Below are 26,289 nucleotides of genomic sequence, written 5' to 3' on the forward strand. Positions count from 1 at the left end.
TCACTACAGCACTACTCACAACAGCCAAAAAGGAGAAACAACCCAAGGGTCCATCAACAGAGGAATAAATAAACGTAGTCCATCCTCAGTGGAACGTGTAGCCATAAAAAGGAATGATGCACTGAAACCTGCTACACTGGGGATGAACCCTGAAAACATCATGCTGCCTGAAAGAGGCCAGACATGAAAGGATAAATATTGTGTGCTTCCACTTATACTGGAAATATACAGAATAGGCAAATTCAGAGACAGAAAGCCCATCAGAGGTTACCAGGGGCTGGAAGGAAAAGGGAGTGGGGAGCTGCTTCTTAATGGGTAAAAATGGATAAAATGAATAAAAAGCAGAGTTTCTGCCAGAGGTGATGAAAAGCAGATAGAGTTGAAGGTCATATCACACTGTGAATGTAATTAATGTCACTGAACTATATTGAAAAATGGCTAAAATGGCAAATTTTACATTGTTACCACAATTACGAAAACTTAATAATATACCCAAACCAATGATTATACACTTTGTTTCATGGAAGTGGGTTTTTTTTTTTTTTTTTTTAATTTATTTGATAGAGAGAGCAGAGTGAGAGCACTAGCTGGGGGGAGGGGCAGAGTGAGAGGGAGAAGCAGGCTCCCCACTGAGCAGGGAGCCCAATGGGGACTCGATCCCAGGACCCTGAGATCATGACCTGAGCCAAAGGCAGACACTTAACTGAATGAGCCACCCAGGTGCCCTGAATTACACATTTTAAATGGATGAATAGTGTGGTATATGAATTATATCTCCATAAGGTTGTTTTTTAAGTGACAGAGACAGAGAAAAGGGAAACCATTATGCTGTATTTAAAATTCCTGAAGGCTAGTACAGAAAATTTTAAGACTAATCATTTATGTCAAGTTCACTCATTAGTAATGTAATTAGTAAAGTAATAATGTTCAATATACCAACATCTTTTTTTTTTTTTTTAAAGATTTTATTTATTTATTTGACAGAGATCACAAGTAGACAGAGAGGCAGGCAGAGAGAGAGAGAGGGAAGCAGGCTCCCTGCTGAGCAGAGAGCCCAATGCGGGACTTGATCCCAGGACCCTGAGATCATGACCTGAGCCAAAGGCAGAGGCTTAACCCACTGAGCCACCCAGGCGCCCCAATATACCAACATCTTTACCTGCAAGCTAGCAACAACTTTAAATAGTTTCAGGATTTCTTCACATTCATCCTTCTTCTGTAGATTGTCTGTAATTAAATTTTTTAAAGTTATAGCAGACATCCAAATTTCCGTACTGTCAGAATTTTTAAAAGCTAAAATTTTAGTTGGCTCTGGTTTTCTCATCTCAAGTCTTTTCAGAAGCTGAGGTAAGAGAATTTAAGTACAAAAAGAAATCTAATTATTCTATCTGAAGGTAGAAAAGAGAAATTTATGGGTAATAAAGAGCAATGACAATTTTTCTGAAATAAATTGTAGCTTTTTTCTCCAAGAGCATTTCTTTGTTAATGTTTTACTTAAGTTCAAGTTTAAATAGGTTTTTGCCTGATCATGACCAAATGATAAGTGAGAAACATGAGCAATAAGGACAAGGCACTAAAGAAATCTAGTGTAGCCTTAAACAGCTTACTGAAGCATGTAGTTGATAAGCTGATTTTTAGATGCTTCTGTTTCAACACTGGCAATCAAGAGAATAAAGCAAGGAAGACTTTTCATGAGGAAAAATGAGTGGGATCAATGGAGATAAATAAAGCCAGAAAAACCAGGGAAAGGACGAGGCCTGTCACTGATGCTACTTTCTGAAAAGGGCAAGCTTCAGAACAAAACCGAGATGAGGGCAGAGAGGTACAATCTACCTTTCTGGATGTCACACAGTATTTTAAGAATGTCTACGGATGTCTTCGCTACGGACATTCTCCAGGCCTTGTCCTGAAAAGAAAAATAGAAAATGAAATCTGCTTCCTTTATTTGCCACTTAGTATACATACAAACAAATATATAAACACCACAAAATCAGAAAAAAACAGTAAAAAATGTGAAAAAAATGGGAGATCCATGTTAGAGGATGTCAGGCAGCTGAGAAACAGATCATAACTGAATCACACAGAAGGTAAACATGAAAAACACCAGTATGAGCGCTTAGATATATGGTTTAGAAATACCAAGAATACACAAATCCCACAAATCACCTTTTGGCTACACTATAATTAACCGTCACTCCAGTTTCGCTTTTTTTTTTTAAAGATTTTATTTATTTATTTGACAGACAGAGATCATAAGTAGGCAGAGAGGCAGGCGGGGGTTGGGGAGGGAGAAGCAGGCTCCCCGCTGAGCAGAGAGCCCGATGTGGCACTTGATCCCAGGACCCTGGGGTCATGACCTCGCCGAAGGCAGCGGCTTAACCCACTGAGCCACCCAGGCATCCCAGTTTCACTTTTTTAATAGTTTTTATTATTTGACAAAACATTAGGCAAAGTTCTCTAGAAAAGTCAAAAAGAACTGAAGTTGTTTAAGTTCAGAGAATGAAAGTCCAAGAAATAATCATTATTTTGAGACCGACAAGATTAAAACAAACAAAAAGACAAGAAAAATCAAAGAAGGAAAAGCTTTAAAGATGCAGTGTACATGAAACGCTTAGTGCTAGGACCACACAAAGTACTCCATTTCCACTACTGGGTACAGTCCAAGCTGGTGGTTAAGAATACGGACTCTGCTATTAGAGTTTGAGCTGAGGTTCTGCCACTTTCTAATAAGCTTGCAAAAGTCACTTATTTCAAAATGTTAGGCTTTTTTTTTTTTTAAAGATTTATTAATTTGAAAGAGAGAGAGAGAGACAGAGCACAAGCAGGGAGGAAGGGGCAGAGGGAGAAGCGGACTTCCTGTTGAGTGGGGAGCCCAATGTGGGGCTCAATCCCAGGACCCTGGGATCATGACCTGAGCCTGAGCCAAAGGCAGATGCTCAAGCAACTGAGCCAACCAGGTGCCCTTAAAATGTTATTTTCTGCACTTAATCTATAAGGAGCTGAGAACAGGAACAATCTCACAACTGTGTAGACAGTTCATTTAAAGTATTTAACCTAAGGCCTCCAGTATAGTAAAAGCATAATAAATATTTGATGCCAAAATAACCAAACTAATTTCCCTAAAGGCAAAAAAATTACTGAGATGGACTGCTGAGAGAGGTTGAGGGATAACTATCTCTAAAGGATAAAAAAAAAATATATATATATATGCCAACTATCCTGAATAAATTAGGTATTTGGTTCCTCACCTCCCTAAAGAAGAGAACTGGCGCTCTTGAAACTTCCTAGGTTTCAATGTTCTAAGATTACTTAGATTTCCATGCATTCTGTGGCTGACAGGACTTTTTTTTTTTTTTTTTTAAGATTTTATTTATTTATTTGACAGACAGAGATTACAGGTAGGCAGAGAGGCAGGCAGAGAGAGGGGAAGGGAAGCAGGCTCCCCGCTGAGCAGAGAGCCCGATGTGGGGCTCGATCCCAGAACCCTGGGATCATGACCCGAGCCAAAGGCAGAGGCTTTAACCCACTGAGTCACCCAGGTGCCCCTGACATGACTTTTTAAAACTTATTTACTTGAGAGAGAGAAGTAAGAGTGAGTGGGGGGTGGGGCAGAGGTAGAGAATCTTCAAGGAGACTCCCCGCTGAGCTTGGAGCCTGATGTGGGGCTCAATCTCATGATCCATGAGATCATGACCTGGCCAAAACCAAGAACTGGATGCTTAATTGACTGGGTGTGGCTGACATCATTATTTGACAGTAATGACTATGTCCTATATAACACGAAACATGTTTATATTGCAAAGGTTTATGGAAAACCCTTCGTGTACAACATCTACTTCAATTAATCCTTCTGGTTTGTAGATCCCAGATTATCAGTGAGGGCTCAAGCCGTTGCTCCAAAACAGTCATATGTGGTTCTTTTCTATGCAGCAAATTTATACAAGGAGTTTTACATTAGGATGTTCTAGCGGTAAGAAGAGGAGATATTCCTATCTGCTTATCTATCTTTTCTATCCTGTTGATTACTATCCATAAATACTGGATTTATCTGTATTTAGTGAAAATCTCACCTCTTTAGAATCATCTGGTTCTTCTTGTAATGCCAACCGTGCCCATATGATTACCCGTTCTGCAGTTTTCTCAGCTTCAGCAGGAGGCAAAGACCTCAACAGAAGGACACAGTCTTCACCCTATAAACAGTGTTTGAAAGGAAGAAAAAACAGCTGGTACTTGTTAAGGACAGTTTAGACTTACCTCTTGCTTTTTTCCATTTAAAGGTGAAAAGACAGTATTTAAAAAAATAGAATATGATTTAATATTTTAAAAAAGCTGATAACTCTGGTTTTGATGACAGCAAACAAAAAAAATTAAAATTCAAATACACCCCTTTGTTTTTCATAATTCTTAACTATGCTCATGGTTATAGAATTATATCAGAATAAAGACATTTAAAATATAAAAAGAGGGGCGCCTGGGTGGCTCAGTAGGTTAAGCCTCTGCCTTCGGCTCAGGTCATGATCCCAGGGTCCCGGGATCGAGCCCCGCATCAGGTTCTCTGCTCAGCAGGGGGCGCGCTTCCTCCTCTCTCTCTGCCTGCCTCTCTGCCTACTTGTGATCTCTGTCTGTCAGATAAATAAATAAAATCTTTAAAAAAAAAATTAAAAAAAATAAAAAGAAAATGCACGCCCTATTCTGGAATCAAAGGGTTCTACAGTGTACAAAAAACATGAGTCTATGTTTCATAAACACCAAAGAATATGAAAGCCCAATAGCTAGTCATAAAATACTTTTAAAGAGCCTACAGATATGGGGGCGCCTGGGTGGCTCAGTCATTAGGTGTCTGCTTTTAGCTCAGATCATGATCCCAGGGTTCTGGGATCCAGCCCGCATTGGGCAACCTGCTCTGCGGGAAGCCTGCTTCTCCCTCTCCCCCTGCTTGTGTTCCCTCTCTCACTGTGTCTCTGTCAAATAAATAAATAAAATCTTAAAAAAAAAAACAAACAAAAAAACCTACAGATATAAAGAATATGGCCAATCTAACATCTAATATTTTCATCCTCGTGTAACTTATTTTCTTTTTTTTTTTTTTAAAGATTTTATTTATTTATTTGACAGAGAGATCACAAGCAGGCAGAGAGAGAGGAGGAAGCAGGCAGAGAGAGGAGGAAGCAGGCCCCCCTAGAGAGCAGAAAGCCCGATGCGGGGCTCGATCCCAGGACTCCGAGACCACGACCCGAGCCGAAGGCAGCGGCTTAACCCACTGAGCCACCCAGGCGCCCCTTTATTTTCTTTTTTTTTAAGATTTTATTTGTTTATTTGAGAGAGAGTGAGTGAGAGAGAGAGCACATAAGCAGTGGAAGTGGGAGAGGGAGAAGCAGACTCCTCACTGAGCAGGGAGCTAGATGCAGAGCTTGATCCCAGGATCCTGGGATTATGACCTGAGCCAAAGGCGATGCTTAACTGACTGAGCCATCCAGGTACCCCTTGGTATAACTTTCTTTTGTGATAATCTATTCAGATAATTTGAGTGATTTGAGCTTTTACAGATTTACTTAACAAAGAAACCTAAGAAAGGACAATACAGAAGTTTCATACCTGTTCTCTATCAATGAGGTCAATAATCCTTAGACTGTAAATTTCATCGTCGGGCAACATATATGCTTGAGCCACCTTCAAAGCATCTTCTAAGGAAGATGGGACATCTTGCTTGAGAATGTATCTGACCACCCTCTGAAGCAGAGACAATATATACATTTCTTCATTATGAAATCTCAGAGAACCCAGAAGTCCTTTGTTCATAAAGGCAAAGTACTCATCAAATTAAAGTCAAGCAGCAAAAAACCCAAGCTGTGTGAAAAATTAAAACACGATTTATATTCTGAATTTTATGATAGTCTTGTCTACCTTCCCCCAACCCTGGTTTTTTGGGGTATATAACTGACAAATAAACCCTGCGTATATTTAAGGTGTACAACATGATGATTTGATATACTCCTTTAGCTTCTTAATATCCTTGTTATCTTTACTATCCTAATAAACAAGTGCATACAAATTTTTAAAAAAGACTTATTATTTTTTTATGTTTTATTTATTTAACTAAGTAATCTCTGCACCCAATGTAGGGCTTGAACTCATGATCCCAAGATTAAGAGTTGAACACTCCATCTACTGAGCTAGCCAGGCACCCCTGAACGTCCTATTCACACTCTATCCTACAAAAGGAAAGTAGTGGAGAACTTAGCTCTGTTAGTCTTCAAGAATATGAAGTCCTCATTAGTTTTCCCAAGCTGCCCTCAGAATGGAACAGCAGGGTTCAAGACCCTTCAACTACTGTACTCACCATGATTTCCTTGTTTAAGAGGTTCACCTCCCTTACTCCATAGCCTCGTAGAAGTTTTTTCATCTCCATTAGTTTGTAACTTTCCTGTAATAACTTGACTCTGAAAGGACATTTGCTCATATTTTTTTAAATGGTTTTTTAAAAGATTTTACTTATTCATTGCTTTGAGAGAGGGAGAGAGTGAAGCCAGCTAGCACAAGGGGGTGGGGGGGATGGAAGGGCAGAGGGAGAGGGACAAGCAGACTATGCACTGACCTCAGAGCCCAACGTGGGGCTCGATCCCCAGACCCTGAGATCACAACCTGAGCTGAAATCAACAGTCAGACGCTCAACTGACTGAGCCACCCAGGTGCCCAAGAAATTTGTTGATATTAACATGGATTGTCTTTTTTTTTTTTTTTTTTTAAATACTAAGGGACACAGTGAAGGGCATAAAACATAAATGAATGTCAAGGGGAAACAGGAGGCTTATCCAGCACCAACACCATGATCTGGGAGACTGTCTTACTTGGGATGGTCCATTTCTAGGTGCTGTCTCACCAGCTGCTCCACCGCTGCGCTCCAGGGAACCACCGCCGCGTACATTATCTTAAGCACAGCGTCGAATATGAGCTATGAAGATACACAGACACTGACCGTGCAGAAGAGCCCTCGGATTCACGTTTCATGGAAATTAATGACACTGCCTCATCTATAGCAGCAGAGGTCTTACATCTACAGTGTGGACGCTCAGAGTATCTCCTCTGACTGCAAAAGTATATGTTCCTTCTGATTCTCACATATCACAGGCAATTTCATTATTTAGAAAAACTCAGAAAAATATTTTCTCCGCTGAAAGTGAAGTATATAGCTCGATTCCTTTCAACAGTCTCTAGTCTCTGTGTTTAAAAATATTTTGCATGACTTTATTCATAGTTTATAATGGTAACAGTGGGAAGTCATAATAAAAGTGTGTTATAACAGATTTTAAAAATGTGTCCGTGTTTGTGTAATCATAGAAAAGCCTAGAAATATATGCACCCAATCATCCATGGTAGTTTTTCTGGGGATGGGAATGAGAAAATTTTTACTTCTTATTTTCTATAATGAAAGAAAATGGAATTACGGGTGGGTTTTATTTATTTTTATTCTTTTCCCGAACTTCACAAATTCTTCTTAACAAATTTGCTATTACCTTTGTGATCGGAGAAAAGATGCAATGCTCAAAGGAAAATCTACATGGTCACTATCTACTTACATCCGTGTCCGATAAACATCCTATGACTGCCATGGCTTTTGCTTCCCATGCGGTTTCAAAGAGTGATGTGGACTTCGAGCTACATCTCTTCAATAAATCCTAAAAGGGGATAAACACATATTTTTTAAATTTGAAACTCTCACTAAAAAAAAAAAAGTAAAACACATATAGATATAGAAAAACAGCTTTTATAGACGTGAAAAGAGAAAAAAAAAACCCAAAAACGACTTAACCATGAATGTGAAACAATGCTCAAAAAACAAAATTGCCAAGGCCTTGGCCTTTCGTTTTATATGGACAAGGAAACTTAAGAAGGAAATATTCTTGAAGAATCTACAAATGAGATGACTGCAGCTTATAAATGTGTGAAAACACGTGCTCACATGATTGAGCTCCTGCTCCTTTTATTTCACAATAAGCATTTGGAGGAAATCCTAATATTATCCCATTCTGCCCAAGGTTACCAGTCAATCAGTATACCATGTTAACCAATACAATCCACTGCATAAATCCCGATGGTAAAGCATGACATTCCCTATAGCGTTAGATGTTTATTTTATTTTTTTAAGATTTTACTTATTTATTTGACAGAGATCACAAGTAGGCAGAGGTGGGGTGGGGGGGGAGCAGACTCCCCACTGAGCAGAGAGCCTGATGCGGGGCTCGATCCCAGGTCCCTGAGATCACAACCTGAGCCAAAGGCAGAGGCTTATAGGGTTAGATGTTTAAACAGTGACACACATAGACACAAGGGGAAAAGACTAGAGGTAAAGAAGTTACCTCTATGTAGAGCAGAAGAAGTTCCTCCTCTTGTAAGCCATGTTCCCGCATGTAAACTCTTATAAACTTCTCTAAGACAGAAGGAATCAGCTCTGGGGCTAACACTTTATCAAACATGCGGAACACAATGGTGGTTGTAGTCTCCTGGATGCCAAGAGAAAGGCGGCAGAGATGCAAGTTCTAGTCATGGCGGCTGTCATTAAAAAATAACACTTCCGATAAATCTAGGTTTTTACCTTCTCGAAATCAGAGAGGGCCAGTTTGCAGTTGTATTTCCTATGCAATGTGATCAACTCCTGCAAGTTATTTACCAGAGTCCTTAGCTGACGTACTTCCTCCGTGTTCTGATAATCCTTCTAAAAACAGAAGTGTGAGAGGGGAAATACACAGAAAAATCAGAATTATTTCAGATAAAATAAAAAAGGACCATGATTATGTACATAAGAGGAAATCTGTGCCTAATGCCTGTAAATTTTGTGGAATTTTAACATATTAACTAGTGCAAACTTATAGATTAGAATCCAACAGAAATCTAAAGGCAATTTTTTTTCTCAACAAACAAACAGAAAAACTTCATGTTAGGGGTGCCTGGATGGCTTAGTCAGTTAAGCATCTGACTCTTGACTTCAGCTCAGGTCATGATCTCAGGGTCCTGGGGGGATCAAGCCCTAGTTGGGCTCTGCATTCAGTGGGGAGTCTGTTTGAGGATTTTCTCCCTCTCCCCCTACTTGTGCTCTCTAAAATAAATCTCCACACACCCAGTGTGGAGCCCAACACAGGACTCAGTCCCGCGACCCTGAGATCACACCCTGAGCCCAAATCAAGAGTTGGACATCCAACCGACTGAGCCACATAGGCTGCCCTAAGATTTTATTTTTTAAGTAATCTTTACACTTAATGCAGGGGTTGAATTTACACTGTGAGATCAAGAGTCTCACTCTCCACCGAGTTAGCCAGGTATCCCTGAACGTTAGTGTAATATTTTATGCTTATCTACAAAAACATCATTTAGATGGCCCTCAATGCCCCATCTGTATAGATCAAGACATAAAGATCAGATATAAAGCTGTAACATTTCATAAACTTATATACAAGAAATACAATTTTTTTTTTTAAAGATTTTATTTATTTGACAGACAGAGATCACAAGCAGGCAGAGAGACAGGCAGAGAGAGAGGAGGAAGCAGGCTCCCCGCCGAGCAGGGAGCCCAATGTGGGGCTCGATCCCAGGATCCTGGGATCATGACCCGAGCCGAAGGCAGAGGCTTTAACCCACTGAGCCACCCAGGTGCCCCAAGAAATACAATTTTCAATATTGATAAATACAATTAACAGGGAAAAGACAGAGTAGTGCTTTTTGACTTTTTTCTTTTAAGATTTTATTTATTTAATTGCCAGAGAGCACAAGCAGGGGAAGCAGCAGGCAGGGGGAGAAGCAGGGTTCCTGCCAAGCAAGGAGCCGGACGTAGGGCTCGATCCCAGGACTCTAGGATCACGACCTGAGCTGAAGGCAGATGCTTAACCAACTGAGTGACCCAGGCATACCAGGACAGGGTAGTGTTTTATAGCAAGAAGAAAAGCTCTTCTATGGAAAAATGTATTATAATGATCAATATATACTGATCATATATATCAATATACTAGTCGAAACGTATACCAAAAAATTCCTGTTTAATTTTTAATAGTATATAACCAGTAGGTACAATTATTAGCAAGAATCTGCTACATCTGGGGCGCCTGGGTGGCTCAGTCATTAGGCGTCTGTCTGCCTTTAGCTGAGGTCATGATCCCAGGATCCTGGGATGGAGCCCCACATTGGGCTCCCTGCTCGACAGGAAGCCTGCTTCTCCCTCTCCCACTCCCCCTACTTGTGTTCCCTCTCTCACTGTCTGTCAAATGATTAAATAAAATCTTAAAAAAAAAAAAGAATCTGCTATATCAGAAAGCAGAAGGAAATTTATTATTTATTTTTAGGCTCCAGAAATTTAAGAAGTAGGTGCAATTTTATAATGTATATTACCATATATAAATGTTTACCTTCTGGTACTTAAGTCCTTAATACTTCGGAGTTGAGATCATACCAGGATGTCTCACATATTAATTTATAAACTAATTTATGGCACTCCAATGGACTTTTTTAAAATACAAGAATATACTTTCCTTCTTTTCAATATAATGAATGCTTTCTAGTTTTTAGAAACTTAAGGGGAAAAAGATATTAATTTCAGAAATTTAGAAGTCAAATACTAAATTCTGTTCACGAACCTCAAATTAACATCAAATATAACAGCAGTGTTCTTGAGTTTAGTAACCTTTCTAGCACTGCTATTTTTTTCAGTCAAAAAAGTCCCAGGATGGGCGCCTGGGTGGCTCAGTGGGTTAAAGCCTCTGCCTTCGGTTCAGGTCATGGTCTCAGCGTCCTGGGATCGAGTCCCGCATCGGGCTCTCTGCTCGGTGGGGAGCCTGCTTTCCTTCCTCTCTCTCTGCCTGCCTCTCTGCCTACTTATGATCTCTGTCTGTCAAATAAATAAATAAAAATCTTTATTAAAAAAAAAAAAAAGTCCCAGCATTTTTTTTTTTAAATTTGATCTTTTAAAAATCCACTAGTACTTAAGCCATAATGGCTATTGGAATGCCTAAGAACTGCAATCAGAACTGGGAGTGGTTTGCTGGTTTAAATAAGATCTTGAAAACTAATCCTAAAGCATTATTAAATTTCATTCCTTTAAAGGACTGTAAATTGTTGCCAATGCAGAAAATTCCAATTATACTACTGAGGAGTATGTTTATATACGGTTTCCTGTTTGGTTGGTGAATTTTATTTTATTTTATTTTATTTTTTAAAGATTTTATTTATTTATTTGACAGAGAGAGATCACAAGTAGGCAGAGAGGCAGGCAGAGAGAGAGGAAGGGAAGCAGGCTTCCTGCTGAGCAGCGAGCCCGATGCGGGACTCGATCCCAGGACCCTGGGATCATGACCTGAGCCGAAGGCAGCGGCTGGTTGGTGAATTTTAGATGTACACAATAAAAGAACACACAAACAGAAAATGTAAGAAGTAGATGTATCTCTTAGTACATGTACACAGATCCTTTAACATAAACTGAATGCTTTATTACTGAAAATTCATTTTCTATTATCATACCAAGGAAATCCAATGCCAACAGGACACCAATGCCAACTCATCTGGTTTTTCTGCTGTAAAAAATACCTCTGCCAGTTGAAGTCCATTTTCTGGCCAGTTTGCCTTTAAAGAGGAACACAGACCATTAAAAGTGATGTTGTATGCCACTGGGAGTGTTTGAAATGTCTTTTCAGTGCTAATTATACTGGTATTACCTTATCAGTTAATTCAAGGTTCCTGGCTGCTTGTTCCAACCATTTTGCAAGAATTTTCTGAAACAGACATATCATTTGAAAATAAAATAGTCAGTAGATAATCAAGGAAATAATTTAAAACCCCCATGATAATCTTTCAACAGAGACACTGAACTACCTGGCGTTACCGCCCTTTACTCTGCAGTGATATAAGGCAAAGGCTAGACTTGAATGACCCAGAGTGGAAATACTGAAGGCCACTCACCTGTCCTTCAGGTACAGCCCTTCTCACGAATGGTATCACATCATTTTTAAGCCACGGGCAAAGCTTTTGCAAAGACACTGGTGTAGAAATTGAGTTGAGCAAGTTCTCAAGCATTTTCACATCAAATCTGCTTTCAAAATTTGCCTAAATTATACAGAGTGAGAAATTAGGATCTATCGGACGGATTTAAAATGGAAAGACTCCCAAAATGGAAAGACTCGTTAGGAAGTCATTTTAGGAAATATTTTACTGTCTTAATTACAAGCACGAAGGGTGATTTACTCTATACTGATGAGTCGTTGGCAACCACGAATCCCACGAACTCTCATGGCAGCAAGGACCAACTCATAAATTAGGGGGCAGTGGAACTGGCGGAGGAAGGAAAACTTAGCAGGAGGTGACAGTGCAAATCCAAACAAGCCATGTGTCCACGAGTGACATCACACGAAGATGCCACTTTCTGGACCTCACGATATCGGCCAGCATGGAGGGAATCAGAGCAGAGCTGCTAATGCACAATCCTTTACACAGTCTGAGCTGTAACAGGAACAACTTCACCAGCAGTACTTAAGAAAGCCCATCAATAAATCATTCAATAACACGTTGCTTTCTTTTTTCTTAAGATTTTAAAGATTCTATTTTATTATTTATTTGACAGAGATCACAAGTAGACAGAGAGGTAGGCGGGGGGTGGGTGGGGGAAGCAGGCTCCCCGCTGAGCAGGGAGCCCGATGTGGGGCTCGATCCCAGGACCCTGAGATCATGACCTGAGCCGAAGGCAGAGGCTTTAACCCACTGAGCCACCTAGGCTCCCCCTTTCTTTTTTTTAAGATTTTAAAGTAATCTCTGAGCCCAATGTGGGGTTCAAACCCACAACACTGAGATCAAAAGTCACATGCTCCACCGACTGAGCCAGCCAGGTGCCCCAAAATGTTGCCTTTTCAGCTAAGTTTAGGAGTTAATTGGACTTTGAACGAGATAAAACACACTTCTAAAGTAACTTCACCTCTAGTTTAATATCATCAGGAAAATTTTATCAAACATTCCATTGCCCACTCACACCTGACACCCTTCATTCACATGAAGACAACAGATTCAATCACCGATCCCAGGAGCCATAAAGCCATTAACAACAAAACCCAAAACAGATTACCCTATGTCGAAGCCAAAGGTACTGTGCACAAACAAGGTTTCCTTCTCGTAGCTGTAAAAAGATATCCTTAAGGTCATCTTCATTATTCAGAAATTCAATCCAAGAACTACCACTGCAAAGTAAGAGAGGGATAAAATTAGTAGTTAAAAAATTAAGGTCATAATGTTACAAGTGGATACCATTAGAAATTTTAACTAGTGGTTTAGTTTTTCCCCCCCTCAAAGTTAAAAAAAGTTCCAAAGATTGTACAGTAAAAAGTGGTTTCCTTCCTATCCCAGACTTATAGAGCTCCTGTCATCCTCCCTGAAAGTCATCTCTCCTTATAGGTTCTTCCTGGGATAATCACGCATATTCAAGCAATTCTTTTAAGATTTTTTTTAAAAAAATTTATTTATTTGAGAGAGAGAGAGAGAGAAAGAGCGCAAGCAAGAGCAAGAACCTGGGAAAGGGCAAAGGGGGAAGGAGAAGCAGACTCCCCAGTGAGCAGGAAGCCTGATGTGGGGCTCAATCCCAGGACCCCAAGATCATGACCTAAGCTGAAATCAGATACTTAACCAACTAAGTTGAAGTCAGATACTTCCTAATAAGTTTTTAAAATGAATGAAGGGCTCCTGGATGGCTAGTCAGTTAAGTGTCTGACTCTTGATTTTGGCTCAGGTCAAGATCTCGAGGTCCTCGGATTGAGCCCTGTGGTAGGCTCTGCACTCAGCGGGGAGTCTGCTTGTCCCTCTCCCTCCCTCTCTCTAAAATAAATAAAATAAAATCTTTAAAATATATATACTGTTCTGTAAGTACCAGTCAATGAGATGAGGTAAGGGGAAAAAAATGAGGCAAAATTATCATTATTTGAATATATAATCACACACTTAGAAAAAATAAGATCAGCTGAGACATTGTTTTTTTAAAGATTTTTATTTATTTATTTGACAGAGATAGAGAGAGATCACAAGTAGGCAGAGAGGCAGGCAGAGGCAGAGCAAGCAGGCTCCCTGCTCAGCACTGAGCCTAATGCTGGGCTCGATCCCAGGACCCTAAAATCATGACCTGATTTTATTGACCCAGCAACTGAAACATGATTAAGAATAATAAAGGAATGCAAAGGTGCCTGGGTGGCTCAGTTGGTTAAGTGTCTGCCTTTGGCTCAGGTCATGATCCCAGGGTTGGGATTCCACATTGGGCTCCCTGCTCAGCAGTGAGTCTGCTTCACCCTCTCCCTCTGCCTCTCCCCTCTACTTGTGCATGCTCTCTCTCTAAAATAAATAAATAAAATCTTAAAAAGAAAAAAAAAAAAAAGGAATTCAATAAAGTAGTTGATTAAAAAGTAATTTTTAAAAATCAATAGTTTTTCATAGCTTTTCAAAAATATGATGGAGGGTGCCTGGGTGGCTCAGTGGGTTAAAGCCTCTGCCTTTGGCTCAGGTCATGATCCCAGGGTCCTGGGATCAAGTTCCGTATCTGGCTCTCTGCTCAGCAGGGAGCCTGCTTCTCTTCCTCTCTCTGCCTGCCTCTCTGCCTACCTGTGATCTCTGTCTGTCAAATAAATAAATAAAAAATCTTTAAAAAAAATACGATGGAGATATGTCCCATTTATAGCAGTAGGAAAAATATTTAAGAGCTATATAAAGACAACTGAGTAGATGCTGCTCAGGAACGAAAAAAAGGACAGAATGAATAGGACATAATGTTCCTAAAAAGGAAGATTCAATAATGTAAAGATGCTGGTTCTCCCTAAATTGATCTTCCATTCAGCATACTCCCAATAAGAAAATAAAAATAAAAATTTAAAATCCTAATAAAAGAGGATTTTTTAAAAAAGATTTTACGTATTTACTTGACAGAGAGAGAGAGAGAGAGAGACAGTGAGAGAGGGAACGCAAGCAGGGGAAGCGGGAGAGGGAGAAGCGGCTTCCTGCCGAGCAGGGAACCCAATGTGGGGCTCAATCCCAGGGTGCTGGGACCATGACCTGAGCCAAAGGCAGATGCTTAATGACTGAGCCACCCAGGGGCCCCCAAATAGGATTTTTTTTTAAAGATTTTATTTATTGGGGCACCTGGGTGGCTCAGTAGGTTAAAGCCTCTGCCTTCGGCTCAGGTGCTGATCCCAGGGTCCTGGGATGGAGCCCCGCATCGGGCTCTCTGCTCGGCGGGGAGCCTGCTTCCCCTTCTCTCTCTGCCTGCTGCTCTGCCTACTTGTGATCTCTGTCTGTCCAAATAAATAAATAAAATCTTTAAAAAAATATTTTATTGTTGCTGGAGGGGAGAGGGGTCGGGAGACAGGGTGGCTAGGTGATGGATACTGGGGAGGGTATGTGTTGTGGCGAGCGCTGGGTGTTAGGTAAGACTGATGAATCACAGACCTGTACCCCTAAAACATAATACATTATATGTTAAGTAATCGAACTTAAATTTTTTAAAAAATGAAAAAAAAATTAGGAGTAAAAACACAAACATAGAAACAAACAAAAAAACTTGAATAATATTGGTTTGAAGGAATTAAAATGTAGGCTTGAATCAAATCTCAAAAGAAGAAAACCAGTGAAGATGGTTTCTAGTTGCTGCTGTAACAGATTACCAAAAACTTAACTGCTTAAGACCACAGAAATTTATTATCTTTTAGGTTTGCGTGTTAGAAGCCCAATAAGTGTTCTCAGTGGGTCAAAGTCAAGGTGTTGGCAGAGATGTTCCTTTGCGGAGTCTCTAGAGAAGAGTCTCTTTCCTTGCCTTTTCCAGCCTCTAGAGACCTCCCATAGTCCCTGGCTCGTTGTGCCTTCTTCCACCTTCAAAGTCAGCAACGTCATATCTCAGACCATCCATCCTTTGTCACATCTCCTTCTGACCACAGCCAGGAAGGCTCCTCTGCTTGGAAGGACTCCAGTGATCCGAAGTTAACTCCCCATCTCAAGGTCCTCAACCTTCATCACATTTTGCCATGTGATTAACGGGGATTTGGACCTGGACATCTTTGAGGGCTTGTTATTCTGCCAACCGCAGGACCCTCACAAGCATAATGTTTTTAAGGTTTGTCCATGGGGCTGTGTGTGCACCAGCAGTTTGTTCTTTCTATTGCTAAGCAGTATTCTGTTGTATGAACACACCACAGTTATACACCTATTCTTCTGTTGGTGGATGTCTGGGTTATTACCCGTGTTTGGCTACTATGAACGAAAATGCATTTTTAAGCACACCTGAGTGATTCAATCAGTTAAGTGTCTGCCTTTGGCTCAGGTGATGATCTCAGGGTCCTGGGATCGAGTCCCATGTAGGGCTCCCTGCTCAGCAGGGAGTCTGCTTCTTCCCTTCCCTCTGCCTCTCCCCACTGCTCATTCTCTCTCTCTCTCTCTCAGATAAATAAATAAAATCTTTTTAAAAATGCATTTTTAGATTATTTTTTATTTCTCTTGGGTAAAGATGTAGGAGAATTGCTAGACTGCAGGGTAATCCTATGTTTGACTTTTCACGTTTTCGGCCATTCATACATCTTCTTTTGTCAAGTGTGTGTTCAAGTGTTTTGCCCATGTTTTGTTTTTACTAGGCTTCTTGCCTTTTTATTATTAGGTTATAAATGGTTTTTCTATGTTCTAAAAACAAATCCTTTGTCAGATTAGAAAAAAGATGATGTGGTATATCTATACAATGGAATACTACTCAGCCATCAAAAGAAATGAAATGTTGGCATTTGCAATGACATGGATAGAACCAGAGGGCATTACGTGATGAAAAGCAATTATCATATGATCTCACTCATATGTGGAATTTAAGAACAAAACAGAGGATTATAGGGGAAGGGAGGAAAAAACAAAGACAAAATCAGAGAGAGGAACAAACTATAAGAGACTCTTAATCATAGGAAACAAAGTGAGGGTTGCTGGAGGGGAGGCGGATGGGGGAATGGGTGATGGACATTAAGGAGGGCATGCGATGTAATGAGTCTTGTAAGACTGATGAATTACTAACCTCTACCTCTGAAACTAACAATACATTAAATGTTAATTAATTGAATTTAAATTTAAAAAAATTATAAATAAATAAACTGGGTAAGGTGATTCTCATTCTAAATGTCATACAGAAAAACAAACATGAGAAAATTGCCCCCCAGATTCTGAAAAGTATGGAAAGTATATCAGGGCTAGTTTATCAGATAATACGACATTCTAAAATCACATTAATTGGAGTGCCTGGGTGGCTCCGTGGGTTAAAGCCTCTGCCTTTGGCTCAGGTCATGATCTCAGAGTCCTGGGAACAAGCCCACATCAGCCTCCTTGCTCAGTGGGGAGTCTCCTTCTCCCTCTCCCTCTCCCTGCCCTTTCTTCCGACTCAGGCTCTCTCTTTCTATCTCTCAAATAAATAAATAAAATCTTAAAAAAACCCAAAAAACTATATGATACTGGTGAATGAAAAATATAAGATCCACTGAATATAAAGTCCAGAGATAGACAAATACAACAGGGAAAGGGGGATTGACTAGCCCCAAGGGAAAAATATAAAGCTTCCCCCTTCATTGTTAATTTGCAAATAATTTCTATTACCTTTAAGATAACTACCTCTCATATGTGTAAATAGTGACATTCTTGGTGCACATGTTAGTATATCTAATAGAATCAACTGCCAGAAGTGAAATTGCTAAGGCAAAGATACATGCATTTATTTTTTATTTTTTTAAAGATTTCATTTATTTATTTGACAGAGATCACAAGTAGGCAGAGAAGCAGGCAGAGAGAGAGAAGGAAGCAAGTTCCCTGCTGAACAGAAAGCCCGATGCGGGGCTTGATCCCAGGACCCTGGGATCATGACCTGAGCCGAAGGCAGAGGCTTTAACCCACTGAGCCACCCAGGCGCCCCAGATAAGTGCATTTAAACTTGCCTTTCAAATCTATTAGTTCCACGGATGGTGGAGAAGAGTATCTACAACCTAGCAGGAAAATAATATTTTCCATCACCTGATTCCCAGAAACACATTTAGTCTAATTCATAATCTAAAAATAAAAAACGAAGAATGTACACACCTGAATTTTTCTGGTCCAAATGCTCCATAAAAAGTAGTCAATTTTGCATGAGCCCTTAGTACCTAGAAAAAAATAACATGATAATTTGAATGTCATATGCAAGAAAATTAAATTAAACCCCCCCCCCCAGAAATTAGGCCTTCTATTTCAGAAGTCTGGCACATTTCACTTTATATTAGAGATCAATTCTCATAAATATAACCCAAAAAACCTTGGAATAATGGAAACATTTCCAATCACATTCAGTGCAATAAAATTGCAAAAGAGAAGGCATTTACACAATAATTGTAGGTGCTTTCAAAATTAACTAGTTTTCCCAGTGATTTATATAAATGCCCTTATGTTAAAATGCAGTTGGATTATACCAAAAATTTACTTTGCTTTAATAAGAGTTTAAACCATGATAGTTACCATCACGGTTAATATTTATTTGTGTGGTTAACCAATGCCAGACACAATGCAAAATGGTTTATATAAATTATTTCATCTGACTTCAAAATAACCCTACAAGTGCTATTATTATTTCTATTTTTCAGTAAGGAAACAAGAATTAAAATAAGTTGCTCTTGAAAAAATACAGGTCTACCTTGAATTGAAAGACATACTATAAAGGTACATTTACCCTCAAATTAAGTACAGTGTAATTACCTCTTTTAAACCATCAGAATAGACAGGAACAGTTTTATTTTCTTTTTTCAAAAGCTAAGATGAACAATGAGAAACAAAGTTAATATATATGCTATATTAGTTTTTTTTCATGAAGGAAGATGGATTTTCTGTGAAAGGACACAAATTATCAGGTCACATTGAACTCTGAGATGAACAATGAATGATTAAAAAATGACATATCTTAAAAAAATAATGCAGCTTATGAAAACAGCTCACAATATTTTGCCCGTCTATTACACCTTGATTTTAAGGAATATAACTAGCAACGGTATTCAGAGCTCACTGACGGGAACCTACGGCAGAAAACGCACTTTAGGACATGTGTGCGATGGAGACAAGATTCATTTTTTCTGAGATGGTTTCTTTTGCATGAGACAAACTAACAGGTACAAACGTTATAAAAACCTACCCGGGTTTTGGCATAATTTAGCATTTCCTGTGTTGTTTCATAGGTTAGCCACTGAGCCTCCAAGCAGTAATTCACCACAAATTCATCATCCTGTTTGAAAAATGCCAGACACAGTCAGGTGACCTAATGTCTATCAGTCTGTCCATGTGAATGCTGTCATACACGATGGGGGAAACACACCTGGATTTTATGTAGATTGTTCTTAGCTTCATCTATGAGTTTTTGCCATTCGGTCTGCTCGCTGGTGTCTGCGGAACTCAAGGCTAATCTCTCTAATATATCATTGGATTTCACCTTGTAAACAAGCTGTAATGCAAACATGCTTCATTAAGCAACTTGAAGCAAAATACTGTCTGTGCACGACTTCTTAGGCTGCAGGCAACAGGCTGTTATGAAGAAAAGGGGAAGCCTCGTGGTCCAAGACTAAACAGTAAAGCAGGGAACACTCAGATAACCCAAAGGTAATCTAGATTGCCAAGAATTACGGAGACCATTTGAGTCCTGAACTACACGTCAAGCAGGGTACTAAGAGCCTTACGTGAATTGTCTCATTTAATTCTCATAAAAACCTGAGCAAGCATTTACACCTCATCGTATAAAGGGTGAATACTAACATTCCCGTTATACCATCAAGAAAACCAAGACTCCAGGAAGGGTAAGCAATGTACTTGAAACTATGCAGTTCCAAAGCGATGGAGCTGCTTTTTAAAATATGACCACACGGGGCGCCTGAGTGGCTCAGTCGGTTAAGCATCCAACTCTTGGTTTGGGCTCAGATCATGATCTCAGGGTCATGAGATTAAGCCTCTTGTCAGGCTCCATGGAGCCTGCTTAAGATTCTCTCTCCCTCTCCCCATGCCCCTCTCCCAGCTCACACACACTCTCTAAGAAAGAAAGGAAGAAAGAGAAAGAAGGAAAAAGAAATACCCAAAACTTTAGGTTCCTTTCTTATAACCAAGATGCCAACTTCAACAAGGACTCTAATTCTGAAAGCTAAAAATGATAAGAAAGCATAGTTTCTCTACTCATATTTTCCCACTCCCTGAAAACTGCTTTCATGGATTCTCATTTTTCACTCCATTCACTTTCCAATTTTAATTTTATTTATATTTTTAAAGTAATCTGTATGTTCAGTGTGGGGCTCAAACTCATGACCAAGAGTCACAAGCTCTACTGACTGAGCCAGCCAGGAGCCCCCATTCGTTTTTTTTTTTTAAATTAGATATTACAGGGGTGCCTGGGTGGCTCAGTGGGTTAAACCTTTGCCTTGGTCTCAGGTCATGATCTCAGGCTCCTGGGATGGAGCCCTGCATCAGGCTCTCTGTTAGCAGGGAGCCTGCTTCCCCACCCCCTCTGCCTGCTGCTCTGCCTACTTGTGATCTCTCTCTGTTAAATAAATAAATAAAATATTTAAAAAATTAGTTATTACAGGGACGCCTGGATGGCTCAGTTGGTTAAGCAGCTGCCTTCGGCTCAGGTCATGATCCCAGCGTCCTGGGATCGAGTCCCACACTGGGCTCCTTGCTCTGCAGGGAGCCTGCTTCTCCCTCTGCCTCTGCCTGCCATTCTGTCTGCCTGTGCTCACTCTTTCTCCCTCTCTCTCTCTGATAAATAAAATCTTTTAAAAAAAAATTAGTTATTACAAAACTTTCAGATGTTCAAAAAGATAATATAACACTCATGTACTCATCACCCTACTTAAAACCATTACTCTGATTTTGGTGCTTAATATCCCATTAATCTCTATCCCTTTACTCATATACCTTTCTAAACAACACACAAAATTGCTTTGTATGTTTTAAAATGTTACACTTTTATTTATTTATTTTTAAAGATTTTGTTTATTTATTTTTGAGAGAGACAGAGAAGGAAAGCGAGTGTACATGGTGGCAGCGGGAGCAAAGGGAAAAACAGACTCCCTGCTGAGCAGGCAGCCCAATGCAGGACTCGATCCCAGTACCCTGGGATCATGACCAGAGCAGAAGGCAGAGGCTTAACCCGCTGAGCCACCCAGGTGCCCCGACATCTTCCACTTTTAATACTTGATCTTATCTATAGTATTTGAAACTACTAATCACTCTCCACTAGAATCTAAAGTTTCTCTTTCCTTGACTTCAATCTATAATCATACATTCTTGCAGTTTTCCACCTTCATTTCTTCCCACATATGCATATAGCCCTTTTTCCTCACTTCCTACATGCCAGTGCCCCTGGATCTCATCCTGAGATGCGATCTCTCTACTCTACACACTCACCCAGAGCGGTCTGAGCCATCCCCCGGTGATACCCTCCACCCTCTGGATTCAGCTCAGATCACTCTCCAACCTCCTACCAGATAGTCTCATTTCATAAGACCCCGTCCACGCAATTTTTACAAAGCAGACCCTTCATCTTCTACCACTACCTGCTCTTCCACACATATTTCTCATTTTAGGGAGTGCCATCCCCATCCTTACGAGTATGCTGAGCCAGAGTCCTGCCAGGCCATTTCCTACATGTGTCCTCCCTATGTCTGATCACTTAGTCCCAGTGATTCTACCTCCTCTGCGCCTCTCATGTCTGACCGTCCCTCTTGTACATCTTCACCTCACTGCATGCACTGGGCTCAGGTCTCACGCAGAAAGCTGTTCAGTCTCCCAACTGGTCTTCACACTCCTAAGTCTGCCCCATTTTCCAGCTTTACAAAGTGATAATCTAATCAAGACCCTTCTAGTAGTTCCCCATCACCTGCAGAATACAGTCTAAATCCTCTGCAGTGCACACAAGGATCCCCAGGCTCTGACCCCCTACTGCTCATCATCAGCTCCTTTTTTTTTTTCATGGTTTTTTGTTTTGTTTTGTTTTTTAAGACTTATTTATTTATTTGACGTACAGAGAGAGATAGTGAGAGATAGAGCACAAGCAGGGGGAGCAGCAGGCAGGCAGGCACAGGGAGAGGGAGAAGCAGGCTCCCTGCTGAGCAAGGAGCCCGATGTGGGATTCGATCCCAGAACCCTGGGATCATGACCTGAGCTGAAGGCAACCACTTAAGCCACTGAGCCACCCAGGCGTCCCATCACTAGCTCCTTTTACTCCTTTTCTCATATCACCTATTCTCCGCTCCTACCTATAATCAGTGGGCATTCCTGGAAGCCTCAAAAGCCTCCCTTGGGGAGCCTGGGAAGCTCAGTCATTAAGTGTCTGCCTTTAGCTCAGGTCATGATCCCGGGGTCCTGGGGTCGAGCCCTGCATCGGGTTCCCTACTCCACAGGAAGTCTGCTTCTCCCTCTTCCTCTCCCCCTGCTTGTGTTCCCTCTCTCCCCGTCTCTCTCTCTCTCTCTGTTAAATGAATAAATAAATATTTTTTAAAAAGCCTCCCTCACTTTACTCATGCTGTCCTTGCACCTAGAATTCCCTTCCTCTTCCCGGACCATCTGGAATATCTTCAAGATCTGACATAAAAATTACCTCCTCCGTGAAGGCTTTCCGCCCCAGTAAGCGTCAATCTCTCCTTTGAATCCCTAGTGTACTTTGGTCATATCTTAATTATAGGTTTGATCATTAAATTCCAATTACGCTTTACATGTCTGTCTCCCCAGTCCCTGTTGCATGAAAAAAAGTTTGATGAACAAATGAATTCATGAATGATTTACCTCAACATCTAGTCCAAACTGAATTGCAAAGCTCTCGGCTTCGGCAAATCTGTGTTTGTGAAGTAACCGACTCAATCTGACAAGTTGAAAAAGAAATTTTAGTTAAGTTTTTATTAATCAGGGAATTTAAGTTTATCATTAAGTGGTAAAGTCTAAAAGAAAATGAGCAGTTACCTGTTTTCTGGTAAAGCTTCTGTAAGACATCTGAGTACCACAACCGAGACTGAATCTTTAGAAAAGCTGAAAAAAGTTTTCACTGTAAGTGTATTTATCATTAACATTAATAAGCAAATTGTAAGTTAGCTGCTATTTAACAACTTATTTGATAAAACAAAACATGACCTACGTTGAATCGTTTTTGCAAATTCCTTCCAGAAGGTATATGGTATCCTACAACAATTAAAAAAAAATGTTTAAAATTGAAATACAGAAATAATTCATTTTCTAGTTACTAAAGTAACAACTGGTTTGGGTGAGAATTATCCATCAACGGATTCGAAATTCACTGTCCAAAAACCACTGGGAAAAAGGATATTCCTGGAGTCTCAGGATAATACCACAGAATTTACTCAGCAATTACAAACAGGAAAAAGTACCTTACAGTGGAGAAATCTGCAGAACTGCCCTAACCAAGTAATCATACTTGTCATCACTAGTAATAGGACAAATGGCCATGAGCCCCTTAATGTGACACAGTTCAATACTGTATTACCTATGTGGTATCCTTGCCAAGAAAGTTCAGCACGCATCTAATTATGACAGATCCAAACAGAGAGACGTTCTATAACACAACAGGATAGGATTCAGAAAATGTCAAGGTCTTACAAAAACAAAAAGACTAGGGAACTATTAAAGCAGACTACCCTGTGACCGTGACAACAAAATTCCAAGCATGACGCTTGATTGGATGCTGGATCAAGGGGAAAAAAAGAGTTTTAAAGTAATTGGCACCATTGGTAAAATCTGGATCTGGATGGTATGTTACATAATAGCATTGTATTAATGTTAAATTTTCTGAGTGATAATGGTGCTATAGATGAATGCCCTTATTCTTAGGAGAGACCTGCTGAAGCCTTTAGGGGCAACAGGCCATGATGTCTGCAAGTAAATACAAATGGTTTGGAAAAACACTGTTTGTGTGTGTGTGTGTGTGTGTGTGTGTGTGTGTGTGTGTGTCTACGAAACAAACGTAATACGTTTTTTAACAAAGTCATAATTAAAAGGTAAGTACATAAAAGCAATGACCCTCCCCCCAAATTACTTATCATATTTCCTGCAGAAACACAAGAAAACTGAGTAAGTAGATGATTCAGGTTTTATTTGAATAATATGCCTTTCTTTTCCTTATATGAAGACTAGTATTTGGCAAATGTATTTGAAAACACCTGGTAACATGAAATATACTTGTCAACCTGAGATCTATCCAGGTATTATACCAGTTTCCACTCACGCTTAGTTTACTTAACTTTAAAGAAAAAAAAAATTTATTTAAGTAATCTTTACAGCCAGCGTGCGACTCAAACTCAGGACCCTGAGATCGGGAATCGCATGTTCTTCTGAGTCAGACAGGTGCCCCCTAGCTTACTTAATGGTTTTTTATTATAAAGTACAAAATACACATCAACATACTGTGCTAATTCCGGATTGGACCAGAGAGGAAACGCTAGATACTTCCAAAGAATACAGTATTTCCATCGTAGGTAATGAATAAACCATGAGATTCTTCATCTAGGAAAAACAGAAGAGCAATTAGTTTAGTAGGTCATATAAATTTATAAGAACAAGATAGTACTTCATAATCATGGGCCTAGATTAAAATATTTGGTAACAAGGCTAAATGCAAAAAACAATTTTATAACTAAGTCCATTAGTGAATTATTTAAATGTTACATATAAAATTATGTTCTATTCCAACTTCCGAGTCTGCTGGATGAAAAACAATATGCCTGAAGTTCATTCTACAATTTGTATTTAAGGTGAATGTAATTCCTAATTATGAGTCACTCTAATGAACATTTTCTTGTGGATATTTTTAATTCTGCAATGCTCCACTTAAATGGGAAGTGGAGACTTAGAGCCATTTTTTAAAAGAAGATTTTATTTATTTATTTATTTATTTATTTATTTGGGGGTGGGGGAGAGAGAGAGAGCGTGTGCATGTGAGTCGGGGAGGAGCAGAGGGACAGGGACAAGCAGATTCTACGCTGAGTGCAGGGCTCAAGCTCACAACCCTGAGATCATGACTAGAGCTGAAATCAAGAGTTGGATGCTTAACTGACTGAGCCACCCAGGTAACCCTCCATTTCTTTCTTTCTTTTTTTTTTTAAATAAGAAAAAAAGAACTCTGGGGCACCTGGGTGGCTAAGTGAGTTAAGCCTCTGCCTTCAGCTCACGTCATGATCTCAGGGTCCTGGAATGGAGCCCCGCATCAGGCTCTCTGCTCAGCAGGGAGCCTGCCTCCCCCTCCCTGTGTTCTCTCTCTCTCTTTGTCAAATAAATAAAATCTTAAAAAAAAAAAAAAAAAAAAGAACTCTGCAGGATTATTTCTGATTTGTCAAGTGTGTGTCAACAAAGAGTTAAAATGCTATGAGCCCTACTTAACCACTTCCATATTAGTTAATGCTATTTCTAACACATAATGGGGACAAATGTGACATAGAATTTTCTAATACCTTCTTATCAGTAGTAGTTGTCAGAGCTACTAATTTGAGATTTGTAATCCCTTGCCTGAAAGAGAAAAGAAGGTTTAAGTGAACCAAATAAGCTCTGCCAATTGCTAGATAAAGGCTAAGTCAAAGGAATATTCGAAAAGGTTAAAACTGATTCCTAAGAGGACAATGAACCTGGTTTCTTCATGCTCATGGTCCAGACTGACACCCTTTCTAACACAACCACTTGCAGGTTCGTAATGCCCGTATGTTCTCAATGCAGTGGGCTAACAATGGAATAGTCCTTACCCTGTCAGTCTGTCCAGAGGGTTAGGTAGAATGTAATACATAATGAATGATTAAGAAACCTGGTTATAACAGAAGGGAAATCACTACTAGTGTCATAATGTACCACGTGACTGATGAGGGAGAATCTGCTTCTGTGGTAAGAAGAAAGTCTTCGATGTGAAGAGAGGGCCAGTTCCATACGGGAGTCAGCGTGTAAATGTCCCAGACGCTCAGCACATTCTGCAAAAAGGAACATTTCAAGGACATATCGTCTTAATGACATTTCAAGGTCTTCCATTGCAAGGATCTCTCTTTTGATACGTGTACTGAAATAAAGCACAGCACACCAGAGAGTAATCCACCCCAGCTCAAGTCCTTGTCTTTGGTAAGTTTGACAAATTTGTTTTACTCAACATAATACCAAATGAAAAAAATTGAAGGAGAAATATCAGAAACATACATCAGTATCAAGAACAAAAAGTAGATTGTCTATCAACTGGAACTTCTTTGCACCTACAAAAGAGAAAGCAAGGTGTGTAAAGATTAC

The 26,289-nt window shown here is 39.9% G+C and overlaps 1 protein-coding gene across 3 annotated transcripts in view; it reads right to left on the bottom strand.

The window, feature by feature from the left end:
- LOC111156483 (kinetochore associated 1) overlaps window positions 1–26,289 on the bottom strand; it is a 76,236-nt gene that overhangs the window by 37,011 nt on the left and 12,936 nt on the right. For 2 of the 3 annotated variants that reach the window (XM_022517409.1, XM_022517410.1), the window contains exons 9-32: window positions 26,203–26,255; window positions 25,867–25,982; window positions 25,479–25,533; window positions 24,436–24,534; window positions 23,153–23,196; window positions 22,981–23,046; window positions 22,807–22,882; window positions 19,355–19,480; window positions 19,175–19,264; window positions 18,745–18,798; window positions 18,097–18,158; window positions 13,094–13,205; window positions 11,941–12,084; window positions 11,697–11,753; window positions 11,503–11,604; window positions 8,594–8,713; window positions 8,358–8,501; window positions 7,578–7,676; window positions 6,849–6,952; window positions 6,341–6,440; window positions 5,596–5,730; window positions 4,071–4,190; window positions 1,834–1,906; window positions 1,160–1,227 (exon numbers count right to left, since the gene is read on the bottom strand). In XM_022517409.1, coding sequence (XP_022373117.1) covers window positions 1,160–1,227; window positions 1,834–1,906; window positions 4,071–4,190; window positions 5,596–5,730; window positions 6,341–6,440; window positions 6,849–6,952; window positions 7,578–7,676; window positions 8,358–8,501; window positions 8,594–8,713; window positions 11,503–11,604; window positions 11,697–11,753; window positions 11,941–12,084; window positions 13,094–13,205; window positions 18,097–18,158; window positions 18,745–18,798; window positions 19,175–19,264; window positions 19,355–19,480; window positions 22,807–22,882; window positions 22,981–23,046; window positions 23,153–23,196; window positions 24,436–24,534; window positions 25,479–25,533; window positions 25,867–25,982; window positions 26,203–26,255 — 2,219 coding nt within the window. The remainder of the gene's footprint in view (window positions 1–1,159; window positions 1,228–1,833; window positions 1,907–4,070; window positions 4,191–5,595; window positions 5,731–6,340; window positions 6,441–6,848; window positions 6,953–7,577; window positions 7,677–8,357; window positions 8,502–8,593; window positions 8,714–11,502; window positions 11,605–11,696; window positions 11,754–11,940; window positions 12,085–13,093; window positions 13,206–18,096; window positions 18,159–18,744; window positions 18,799–19,174; window positions 19,265–19,354; window positions 19,481–22,806; window positions 22,883–22,980; window positions 23,047–23,152; window positions 23,197–24,435; window positions 24,535–25,478; window positions 25,534–25,866; window positions 25,983–26,202; window positions 26,256–26,289) is intronic. The other variant, XM_022517411.1, reaches the window with a different exon arrangement.

Source organism: Enhydra lutris, unplaced genomic scaffold, assembly GCF_002288905.1.
Source record: "Enhydra lutris kenyoni isolate GAN:26980312 unplaced genomic scaffold, ASM228890v2 scaffoldscaffold46, whole genome shotgun sequence".
NCBI lineage: Eukaryota > Metazoa > Chordata > Mammalia > Carnivora > Mustelidae > Enhydra > Enhydra lutris.